This window comes from Chelmon rostratus, chromosome 5 (genome assembly GCF_017976325.1).
Source record: "Chelmon rostratus isolate fCheRos1 chromosome 5, fCheRos1.pri, whole genome shotgun sequence".
Taxonomy (NCBI): domain Eukaryota; kingdom Metazoa; phylum Chordata; class Actinopteri; order Chaetodontiformes; family Chaetodontidae; genus Chelmon; species Chelmon rostratus.
In genome coordinates, this window is record NC_055662.1 from 4,279,737 (window position 1) to 4,292,642 (window position 12,906).

Here is a 12,906-nt window from a genome sequence, read left to right on the forward strand (position 1 = left end):
CAGAAAAGCTAAACCTCGCTCAGTTTCAGTCGGGTGACCGTTCATCATGCAGCTCTCAAATGCAATTTTAGATTTCTGTGAATTTCTCGAGCTGTATCAGCTGTAAATATAGCTTTGGAATGAAACTGTTCATTTAAACATGAGCCTCAGGTATGGAGCCAGGCATATTGTAATAGTATCAGTGCCCACTGGGCTTATTTATAGAGGGATGTAATTTAGTGTGGTAAGCTGGTTAGACTACATTTGCAGCTAAGGGGTAATAGAAGTGTTTTTCTACAAGGGACAGTTTTCCTGCCTTCCTCTCTCTGCAGACAATAATAACGGGGCTGTGAATATGTAAATTACAAAAGGGCAGCGTTTGGGGGGCAAAGCATTTTATTTGATTTCAAATGGGACTGTTATGCAATTATGACAATGCAAATTACAGCGAGCTCTGAGCTGAAATACAGATGGAATCCAGTGTCTCCTGCAGCTGCACAGGTCCCTCCTCTGCTCTGCTGTCTTAGAGTGGAGTGAAGCATTCCTCGAGGCTGCTCTGAATGAACAGAGCTGAAGCGGGACTTGATTTTGTCTTTCGCGCTGTAAAATTTATATTATGCATAATAAACGTTTCCCTTAAAATCCAAATTTTAAAAGAAAAAACCCTCCTCGACTGACACTTGAAGCTTTCCTTATCATCTGCTGTCCGGTTTTGGGACACCTCAACCTGTTTTGATGCCAGGTGTGGTCCAGTGAGCAGCTTATACGAGTGTGATGTGGAACCTGAGCACACAAACATTGAGAATGGACTTAATGGTGAAGCAGTTAAACTTTTGAATAGAAAAGTACTTGTATTTTCATAGATTGTGGATTTTTCAGTGGGAGAGTTTTCTGCTGTTTTATTGATTATAGGCTAAAGACTTAATGCACAACTCTGCTGAAAAATTGTGTTGCTGTGCAGTTTGTGGGTAAAAAAAGAGAAAGTGGCGGTCCCTAATGAGTGACTCAGGGCTGGAGGAAATGAATTTCATGATACGCGGTCAGTCTGCGCGCCTCCAGCAAACATCAGCGCTGTCTGCGCTGACAACAGGCCTGCTGCTGTGCGTGTTTGTGTGTGTGGAATACTAAATGCCTGTGTGCGTGAACGCTGAGCCTCAAGGACGTGTCTGCGTCAGAGATCGGGGGGTCTCGGGGGAGTGAGCAGCGAGTGATGCTGCTGTTCATGAATCCTACGAGGAGTAAAATAACTTTGACAGAAGTTGAAGTGGTGAAATGTTTCGGCTGGTGCGGTGGGAGGGGGGGGCGAGTAAATGACAGACTGTTATTCATGAGCCTGGTGAGCCAGATGTGAAAAGATTTCTTCTGTGGATCAGCTTTCATAATGAAAACTCACTTCCTGGATGGGGAAATAGCTCCAGCCTTGCAACAGATTCGGATCGCTGGGCCACAGCAGGCAGTCTGCAGCAGAACAGGCCTCCCATGTGCGTCCCTCTGGGTTCAGCGTTAATGAACTAATCAGTGGGACGGTGTCCTCACTGTGGGCTGAATACATTACTGGATGTGTTCCCAGTGGTCTGGTAGCATCGTCTAGTGTTACAGGTGTCATTCCTGCTCTCAAGCATTACAGTCTGATGAGGCTTCATTTCTGATCCAGTTAATAGGTGATAAGTTGTTACTGTGGAAAACAGCTTTAACTCTGAACATTTGAATGCCAACAAAAGCAAAGACATTGCATGTTTTCTGCAGAATTCTCTCGTGTAAATATGTTGTTAGGCAAGTTGCATTATAGTAACTCTGGTATTTAATGGGAACTTGTTTTTTTTTTTGCGTTTAGATTCTAGTTTTAGTTTAATAAATCTGTTCTCCTTGAAAACCAAGTTAGCACAATTTTATTTTATATTTAGGCTGAAAAGCAGAGTTTCACTGCCCTCTCTGGTCCAAAGCTTGGAAATTCACAGTGTACTGACACACCCTGTTTCTCCGTCACTGCACCAAGATGGGAAGTTAAAGCGCTGGGGGTCAGCAAAAAGAGATTTTCTGCTGGTGTTAAGTTGCTTTTTACAGAGGATTGGCACTGATTTTACACTTAAAGCTCATGCAGTGCTACTAGACCTGTAAAAACAGCTGTATGCTGTCTTCTGTGGTGCTTTGACAAATCTGAGGGGAAAAAATCCTGATGATTTGGTCAGGGATATTTCAGTTTGGAGTTCCTAATTTCTAACACACAGCTCGCTACTAGCTGGAGCTGTGGACTCAATGATGTTATTGGTTGCATTATGGGAAATATAGCATCCAGCTGTTTTGGAGCTTGACCTCATACAAGGGACTAAAAGTCAAAATATTTTGGCCTCTGCTGCAACAATTTTCACCATTCTTTTTTAAATCTGTTTTACGTGAGTTCCCCAGTTTCATGGATGTGGAAGGCTAAATAGCTGGAGCGCTCCTTTAATCGCCATTCAAAGTATTGTGTTTCTCGATCGGCTATAAAAACAGCACAAAATAATGAAAAATGTTGAATCTTAACAAGCAAGCAAACAATAATTGCGCCCGTAATAACAGAGTTGAGTTCAGTGGACTGACATGAATGTCACTGAGCAGCAGTCCTGCACTCAGCTCCTGAATGAACCCGACACACAGTGCACATTAGTGAAAATGTCTGACTTCATGTCGGACTGAGGAAAGTGCTACCCGTCGGTGTCGGTGCCAAAAGGATTGACTCGGTTTTCTCTTTGATGGTTGTTCACACTCTGCCCTCCTCGCACAATCCCCCCGCCCCACCCCACCCTGCTCCCAGAGCTACTAAAAGAACAGATAAGAGCGACATCAAAGGCAGGGCTGTTTTTTCTGCTCTCATCCAAAGGCAGGCAAATGAAGGACAGGAAGATTTGAGTAGCCAAATAGCTTTGGGGTGTGTAGTGTGTAGTGAGCATGTAGATGGCTTTACATGGTAGATGTGATTGATTATCACAACCCTGTGTGCCAACAGACCAGCTTCATCAAGCACCCTAATTACCTCGCAATGACCACAGAGCATTCTTCTCCCTCCATGTATTTTCCACAGCTGTGGGATTAGAGGCTCCTTTTCAAAGTGTTCCACCCAGACTTTGTTTAATCAGCGGATTCAAGCCTGTGTTTTTTAGGGTGGCTGGCAATCAGCTGAGTTTCAAGAGGGGATTTGTGTCCAGGCTTTTTTTTTTTTTTTTTTTTGAAAGACAGCTGGGTTATCGTCACCAGGGTGTTTTCTCTAATCTTAATGCCCAGCCACAGACACCCCTACTGCTGCAGCAACTGAGGAGGCTATCAGATACCAGAGGCTAAGATTGTCTTTCAGTCCCTAAGCTGTAGCTGGATAGAGCGAAGTGTGTGTTTGTGTCTGCTCGTGTGTGTATCGTATGACTTCATTTTGTCTCAGGGGTGGATATCAAACGCAGCATCGTTATCCACAAATACAATTTCGAGTGAGCTCATGCTGCAGTTTCCATGAACCGGATCCCATCTGTAGCTGGAAAACGGGGTCGATGACAGCGGTGAGGCTGAACAGGAACAGTAAAGCTGTGGCTCATACAGCCAAAACACTGAGCTGAGAGATGCTACAATATCCTGATGAGTTGAGGTGCCTGTAGAGTTGAGGTGCCCATATGTTTGGGCACCCCTGGTCAAGATTTTGAGAAGATAGTAAAGCGTTTTGAGGTAATTGCTTCCTCAGTTCATAATGTAATTAAGAAGTAGCAGTTAACAGGGATGGGATGGAGGTCAAGTTGAGGTCTGCAAGACCAAGAAAACTTTCTGAGAGAACTGATAGTAAGATTGCTAGAAAGGCAAATTAAAGCACAAGTCTGACTGCAAAAGACCTTCAGGAAGATTTAGCAGACTCTGACATGGCGGAGCGCTTTTCTACCGTGTTGCTGCACAAATATGACCTCCATGGATGAGTCACCAGAAGAAAACTTTCCTGTGTTCTCACCACAAAATTCAGTGTCAGACGTTTGCAAAGGAGCATCCTCACAAGCCTGCATTCAAGAAACAAGTCCTGTGGACTCAGGAAGTTCAAACAGGCCTTCGTGGCTACAATGAGCAAACGTTGGAGAAAAGAGGGTGCAGGATTTCATGAAACCTCTTCAACTGGACGGGGCTGGATCGATCATACTTTGGGCTTGTGTTGCAGTCAGTGACACAGGGAATATTTCAGTAATAGAGGGAAGAATAGATTCAATTAAACACCAACAGATTCTGAAATGAAGCATCGCACAGTCTGGCTTCTACAACACACCTCAAATAATCCACAATGAGGACCAAGCTGAAGGTTTTGCGGTGGCCCTCACAGTCCCCTGACTTAACATCATCAAAATCTGTGATTGGACCTCAAAAGAGCAGTACATGCACGATGGCCCAGGCATCTCACACACAACTAAAAGTCTTTAGAAGAGAAACATAGGAGAAAATCCCATAAACAAGAACTGAAAGAATCCTAGCTGACTACAGAAACCTTTACAAGCTGTGATGCTTGCCAAAGAGGGTGTTGCTGGGTGCTGACCTTACAGGGCAACCAAACTTCTGCTTCTTTCCATTTTTATTTCAAGAACTGTAAAAGATGGAAAGAAAAAAAAACATCTTGCTTGAAATATTAAAGAAATGTGTCATCTTTAACTTTATGCAGTTTGGAAATCAGGCCATCTTTTACTGGCTTCACAGGAACAGAAACATTTGCATACCACTGTATTAGTGACATTTTAGTTCAGTGTGGTAATCAGGAATCAGATGGCAGCCCATGATCATGATTTCACAAATTCTCCGTCAACTCTAATCAAACAATACAACACAGATGATGTATTTGACAACACACTGCATTTCCATCCAGGCTTTGCACTCTGGCAATCATGTCTCACTTTAAAAATTGAGTCATACTTCAATGCCATTGCTTCAATTAGTGAATTTCATTGTAGTTGCATTAAATCATGAAGCTTGCATCACATATTGAATCAACTTTGCGAACCTGAGGCACTTTGGATTAAACCACAATGAGTCATGTTGAAAGGGGGAAGCTTCAGACAGAGAGTCAAGGCTGGATTCCCCTTTAACGATGCTAACGTGTGAAGACAAAGTGAAAGCTGCTGTGTGGATGGTGTACCCTTTGGTAGCAGTCTGCCTCGTAAGATTGAGGTTAGCGAGGAGACGGTGTGCTGCTCTGCCAGCCCGAGGAGCGAGCTGTGGATTATTCCTCTTTAATCACTGGGTTTTACCTCGCTCCATTCCTTATTCCAGCCCGGAGATGAAATGCGATTTTCATTTCTTTTATTCCTCAGAATGAATGTTATCTTCGCACCTCTGCCGAGACAGCGTGCCGGGCATGTTCTCGGGGCTTCTGAGCTGGCGTTTTAAATGCTGATTGGCTGCAGCGTGCCCGCTTCGTTACCTCTGCGGCTCCTGTTTGCAGGAATTTTAATTACCACAGAGAATCCAGGCGTTTCCTCCACTTTGGCCAGCCTCGGGACTTTAAGCAAGGACAGAACCCAACTCATTACATTACTGTACCTCTGGCAGCGAGCGCTCCTTCAGCTTTCTGAGCGTGGTCCAAACTTTTTGACAAGCGGGAGGCTTTTCTGCCCTGGTTGAAGTATCACGGTTACACAAGCAGTAAAATTGGCTAGTAAACAGCGTTGATAAGCGCTCTGTGGTTATTTGTTACTCCAACACAATTAACCAATGTCTGTGGCCTTAATCAGGCTTTTTCTCTGTCACATTTTCCTCCCACACTGTCTGCTCCCAGGCTCCTAAAATGGTTGCTGTCAGCTGCACTGCATTTTTTTCCTCCTCTCTGACTCCACTGTATCACAATGTGGGCAAAAATACACGAACCTTTGACAGGCGAGTAAATTGGGATTTTGTAAGGCGGTGGAGCTGCATGCTATTGCTTTTCTTTGATCAATTATTACGCGTTTGTACCTTGTCTACTTGCTGCCAAAGCTGTGATGACACAGCACAGTACTACTCACGACAGCCCCCTGCATAAATGCCAATTCCAGTGAAATGTGCTTTGATGTTGTTATCTTGCAAAAGTAAATATGTGCCATAAAATAAGCCACTGGAACCGTATCCAGAGACCAAGCAGGACCAGAACTTAAATGACCAAAGTTTGTGGTGTCTTCATTTTTAGTTAATGTGTTTGACTGATAGACGTGTGAAGCATATGATTATCGTAAGTAGAAGCGCACTGAAGGAAACTCACAATAATGGTCTCTTCCTCAAAAGTCTCAAAGTAGGTGGATAATTCACCCAATAAGTGAAAACTTTGACCTGTGGGTGGCGCTAGAGGAAAAGTCAGGGGACCAAAGTCATTAGTATTCATCCTCTGGGCACCATGAATGTGGCCCTCAGGCCACTTCTGGTCCGCCAAAGCTTCCCATGCGACGTGCAGAATGTTAATGAATTCAGGAAATGCTTACATATATTGTTGCTCAGCAGTGGAAGAGACCCACAAATCAAAAGGTTTGTAATTCATAGTTCACCTGTTCTACAGACTGGGGTTATTCTCCCAGGCTGACCATTGCCTGCAGCTGACAGCAGCACACTGGCTGGACTACAGGAGGTAGCTCATTGTTGTCAGAGAGTCACTGAGATTGTCTGTTAGACACAAGATGCATCACTTTTGTATTTAGTCTCAAACTGAGTATTTTTGTTTGCTTCCTGGTATCCTGATGAGTTTTTAGTTGAGATAAGGGCTCATTCATTGCTAGCTGAACTGTGGGTTTTTCTATTGAGCACTTTCTGCCTCATGGTGAAGATCTGAGAGCATTTTCTAGTTTACATTATGGATTTTCCTTGTTTTTAGGAGTCAGTTCACATTGACATAGACTAATAATAATAATAATAATAATAAATTGTAAGAAAATGAGAATATTGAACAATAGGGTAATTACGCCTAATTTTATGTTATTATTGTTTGAATGTCCAGCCCCCACAGTGTCTGCTTAGAAAAACTCTTGCCCTTGTACAAATGTAATTTACTTTAATAAGCCCCCGCCCTAGAGCCCCACTGCTGGTGTGGTTAAAAATCTAAAACAGAGAAGACTATTGGCCCATTGCCTCCACTGACAGTATGCCTTCATAATGAGATCACAAACAACACTTAGCATGCGATTTCCTGGTGATTTTTCTAATTATAGGAAATCGTATCTCTGCCTCAAATGAGTTTTATAATATGCTTGTAATGGTATTGATTATAATGTGAGCTACATTTTCAAATGATGTGAATGAAGACGTTGCCCTTATATGTCGAGTGATAATTTTTTAAGAACGGATTAAGCCCACACTAGCCGACACAGAGCTGTGGACCAGCCGGACCGGTTACGAGAGGCCACCTCATCCCCGTTAGCGCCTCTCTATTCTCTATTAGTGGCTCTCTACAGCCACGGCTCTGAATAATTCAACAAAGCAAAAGAGGACTGGCAGAGCGGGAGAGGAGATATGGATTGAAGATGATCTCGGGGCACGGGCACCAGGAAATCGACTTTTTGACGTCACAATAAGCTGGAGAAGCATGCATGAATGCGTTAAGTCTGTGTATTTATCATATGTGCAGGTGGGTGTGGGTGTAGTCAGGAAAGAGAGCTGGAAACAACAGTGTAAGGGAGGGTTTCTCTTTGAAACCCCCTTCTTTCTTCCCTTGCAAGATACTTTATTAATTCATAAATTCTCTCTGAGTCTCTGACCTGCAGGATCGCTGCAGTATGTCCAACCTCAGGCGTGAACACATCTTCATTCTGACTGTGTTTCATCCCTAGAGGGAGCACACAAACAGCTGGCCTGAATGATAGCACCCTAAGAGGCACATGGCATCTTGGCATTTGAGTCCAGGTGATTGAGCGGGACCGTGGGTGCGATTCAGGTGTCTCCACAGTTGAATATTTCACAGAACGGACTGAGTTATGACTTGCAGGGAGTGGAGAAGGTCAGTCTTGACGCAAAATGTTGGTGGAATTTAAAGGAGGTTCTCCGCTGATAACCTCTGTGACGGCCTACTTTTTTAGTTCCATCAGATGCATGTGATGGCAAATACCCTTCAGCTAGGTTTAGCTACAGTTCAGAGGGGGGCTTTCAATGCAAGAAGAGTTCATCAGACCAGAAATAAAGGCTTATCCAGGTTTGCTTGGCTTTGCTTTTGGCCAAGCAAGCGGCATGACTTTAGAAATGGCAATGCTGTTTTTTTTGTACAGACATTCAGGATCCTTTTTCATTACCATGAGGTTGATATTTGTTGGTTTTTAGTGTCCTATCTTATTAACTATTAGGTGGATTGCTACTAAATTTGATGCACACACTGATGTCTGCCTCAGATGAAGTTTATGTTGTCATCAAGCTCATTAGGTCAGCAAACGTCCAATGACCAAATATCTGCAAAACTAATGACGTTCCCAAAGGTCTCATTCTAAGCTGTATTTATGTTTAATGCTAATTAGCAAATCTTAGCATGCTACCCTGCAACTAGCATGGTAAACATTATATCTGCTTAACATCAGCATGTTAGCATTGTCATTCTAAGCGGGTCGACATGCTGATGTTAGAGCCGCGCTGAGCCGCTAGCATAGCTGTAGACTCCTGTCTGGCATCGTGCCACTCAGAGTCAGATTCAGCAGGTAATGAGAAATAACGAGCAGCGATGAGTGCTCCTCCTGCGTTATTTCGCTCGGTGTGCTGTTTCTAAGTTAGTCACATACAGATACACCGATTTTTTGGCAGATCCTGGTGCAAATGTCATCAGATGAATGTTCAGCGTGGACTAGTGTGACGTCTGCTGCGGTTCCTGAGGTTCAGTCTTTGTTTTTCTACTGATCATCTGTAGCTGTCACCACAGAGAGCCAGCGTCTCAGCCTCTCGTGCAGCTGTATCTAATGTCACTGGGTCTGGTTCGCCCAAAATATAGTCAATGCAAACAGTACACTGTTAGACCCAATATTACAGTCCACTCCTTGTACAATTATAGCTGCATCACCTCAGGTGGGCTGTAACCCAGTGCTATCTTTTCACTCTTTAAAATGAACAACATGCAAGAGGAAGCTCATATGAAGCAAGTGATTGTCTTTGAGAGAGATTCTCTTAGTTTTATTTGATGAACCACCGGAAATGTTTTTTAAACTAATTTCTAAAGAAGCCTTTCGGGGCAAGGATCAAGGATCAACCCTTCAGTTAATTCATTTCACAGTAGCTCACAGTTGTCCTGGTAATTAGCAAAAAATTAAAGCACTGTTAGGATTACTGATGGCTCAAGCTCTGGCATCCGGTGCTTACCCTGCTGTCTGTAATCACGTTTGCAGTTACGGTTGTTCCTCAAATGTAGAACCAAGACTGGAAGAACAGGATGAGGGGGCATCAGTGTAAAGGTGTTTTAAATGTGTGTGACTATGTTCATGTGACAGACAGTAAGAATCCTAACCTCTGCCTCTTTCTTTGTGTCTCCAGGTGCCCCTGGTTGACGAAGGTGATCTCTCCCGCTGTGCCTCTCTACAATGGCCTGGTCTTCCTCTTCGTCTTGGCCAACTTCAGCATGGCAACCTTCATGGACCCTGGCGTTTACCCCAGAGGTTTGTATTGTCTGGTGTTGTATTTATCAAAGCACCACCCAACCCAACACTACTCCACTCTCAGCCTGTTTAAGTCCTCATGCTCCACCCCAGCCGTCATATCAGGCGGTGCACTGAGTGTCTCCTGTCAAACAAGCCGCACTGACTTAAAGCCCCTGATACAGGCTTCTTGTTCTCAGCGCTATCTGGGTTAAGTAATGATGATTGAACTCATCCCCAGGGTTGTTTGTAATGCACTTGTAAATGATAAGCACCTGTCTTTAGAAAGCTTTCTCTGCCCATAAAGGGGTAATAATCATTAGGTTGTATAAAGCACAGGCTATTTTCCTCCCCAGAGGTGACAGTGGCATGCTGCTGCCGCTGACCTGCGGGGTTTTATAGACTGCTGAGGGAAGAGACGTTTTCTGAGCTCTTGATGTTATATCTCACAGGCAGCAGACGCGCTAAGTTTTGCTAAAAAAAAAAAATAATAATAATAAAAATGAAGTACTGGTGTAGCCTTTAACTGACATATGCTTTGAAAATCACTCCATCATCCAGATCGTAAAAGTGAGAATGAAAGGTTGGTGTGCACTAGAGATTTTTCCGTTCAGATCAATGACGTATGGCACAGTCATTTATCGTTTTCCTTTTTGGGGAAAGTGCAAAACGAAGTAATAGACGGAGCTGATACAGCTGAAATATCAGAAAGTTCTGCACCCTTCACGATTCAGTGTGATTTTGCAAAATGTACGGCAATTTGCAGAACTCTGACATTTCCAGTTTCCTTGGTGGTTAGAAAGTGACGCACAGTAGGATAGCGCTAAAAACTGGAAGCCAGTTTGACCTGTAAACTGGAACATGAACATAACAAAGATTTGTATTTGATCCAAGTACACAGATTAATATTTTTGCATTAACGGTGGAACAGTGGGAACTCTGCAGCTCCCTTCAGTTCTGTGTTTTGGTTGCACGGCTTTACTGTTTTGGTTCAGTCTCACCGTTCTCATTAGCATCACCTCCAGCAGCAGCAGGCGGTTGTTTTTAGCAAAAAGCTTTCATTAACCCGCTCTACACTGCTTGTCTAGCACCGCGTGACTTAGCAACTAGCTGATGAAAATAAAGCATTCAGCAGCTAAGAGCTGAGGGTTTGAATGAATGCGAATGTAGAAGGTGATAGAGGGTTAAATAGACAACTGTTTGCTAACTTTATGTCCCCTGGTGGCCAAACTGCCTTTAAGTGAGCATATATGACTGAAACACTGTAGTTACATTTCCTATTACAGGATGAAGGTAAATTCTACAATGTAATGAACACGAGTCATAAAGTGAAACAAATTGCTGCAGTAATGTCTCTTATAGAGCAGTATATGCATTGAATTTGCTGGCCACCATAAGATATTGGATTGTAAAGCATTTTCATTCAGCAGCATTTTCCATTTTCTGTTCTCAACAACATCTGTTGTGCATGTCAGGTTTCTGAGAACAAGACACCGTGATTCCCCAGGCAACAGCTAATATAAAAATATTAGCCATGCACATGCAAAAACTGAGTAGATAAGTGTTTGAAGTGCTCATTTTATCACTGAAAGGTCAATGGCTTGAGCCCCGTTAAGAGGCATTCATCCTGCCCAAGTGTCATTGAGCAAAACGCTGAACGCTTGCAACCTCACACAGTGTGAGTTGCCGACCTCATGCAGATGCACAGTTTATTGTGCAACTTATTGATCTTATGATCAATGGCAAACACTTGCTCAGACACGCACACACACACACACACACACACACACACACACACACACACAATATGTCCTCAGAATGCTGTTCTCTCAATAAAATTCTCAGCCACTCTTTGCTCCAAAGAAAATTAAACATTACAATCCGTAATTTCATTAATATTCCACCTGACCTTCACACGAGCACGCATTGTATCAGGGCAGGTGTCAGCGCAATTTACCATGAATGGTGATAACAGGATTAAGCCCAACAGGTATTTGATTTAAGATTAAGGCTTCACATACATTTCGATGCAACTGAAGTACCTCACTCTTCAGTGCTAAAACTAAGCATGAGGAAACCATCATGAGGAAGCAATCTCAGTTAAAAGAAGTGAAAATACTTCATTTGTTTCACTCATTTCAGGCAAGTCTGATTGTAATTGAGCTGTGCTGCGTGTTATTTTTGCAGTGTAAATGTATATTGTGTGAAATAGGCCACAGCTTTGTCTGCTGAACACTTCTCACATGGAGCATTTGCAGAAAAGAAGCTGTCAGAGGAGGTGCGGGCGTAACTGCTGTTTGTGTCTGCTGGTTTGGTGGGCGGTTTACCTTTAAAATCTATTTGAAGAGACTTGACAACCATAATAACAGAGCAATCTCTGCTCATGGAACTGTTTATTTCTGTGCTCTACCTTTGTGTCGCTCTTGTTTTCTCTCTTCGCTCTCTCTTGCTCTCTGCGTGTGTGTTCAGCTCCCCGGATCCCCCTGCAGTTATTATTGGGGCTGTGAAATTATTTTCTCAGGTTGGAGTTCCGTGCAGAACGCGTGAATGTGCCCTTTGATCGGCTGAAAGACATTTTATTTAGCACCAGAACTCCAAAGCAAAAAGCTCTCGGTCGCAGGAAAGTGGCGTCCGGTGCAAAGCTCCTCATAAGCGGTTTGATTGACTGCAGAGTCGCACCAAGGACAGTGGAAATCTCTCATGTGCTCTCATACTGTAGCTCTTCTGGGCGTATGGTTAGTTCAAGTATAGCAAAGCACCAACTCTGCCAGGGTTAGAGGTTTAATTCCCAAGTTTAAAAACTAGCATCTGTTATACTTGAGTCACAGCGTGCCTGTTAATCAGCCTTAATGTTCGCAGAAGGAATAGGTCATGTCAATATAAAAGTGTTAATTTCTCTCAGTGCTTGCTCTCTGCGCAGATAGCCAACAGCGGGGGGGGGGCTTCATTAAAGTGGTGCGCTGTTGTTCCTGTCAAATGGAATCATCAATCAAAACCATGCTTTTTCCACTGTCTGTGTTTATGACTGTTTTTCTCATGCTCCACCATATGCATCCGTGCCCCGTTAATGTGCTTGCCTGTGCGCGTGTACGTGTGCGTGTCTGTATCTGTGCGTTCCCCCGCAGCGGACGAGGACGAGGACAAGGACGATGATTTCCGAGCGCCGCTCTACAAGAACGTGGAGATCAAGGGCATTCAGGTCCGGATGAAGTGGTGCGCCACCTGTCACTTCTACAGGCCGCCTCGCTGCTCGCACTGCAGCGTCTGTGACAACTGTGTGGAGGTGTGTGTGTGTGTGTGTGTGTGAATACAAATGTGCGCACAGAGAGACTGTTTATGTACACTATACCTGCAGGTATGGAAATCTAAA

General features: G+C 43.7%; 1 protein-coding gene across 1 annotated transcript in view; it reads left to right on the plus strand.

Annotated features, from left to right (window-relative positions):
- The window catches only part of zdhhc8b (zinc finger DHHC-type palmitoyltransferase 8b), a 60,732-nt gene that overhangs the window by 38,160 nt on the left and 9,666 nt on the right, over positions 1-12,906 (plus strand). The window contains exons 2-3 of the mRNA XM_041937068.1: positions 9,436-9,557; positions 12,662-12,819. Of these exons, the coding sequence (XP_041793002.1) occupies positions 9,436-9,557; positions 12,662-12,819 (280 nt within the window). The remainder of the gene's footprint in view (positions 1-9,435; positions 9,558-12,661; positions 12,820-12,906) is intronic.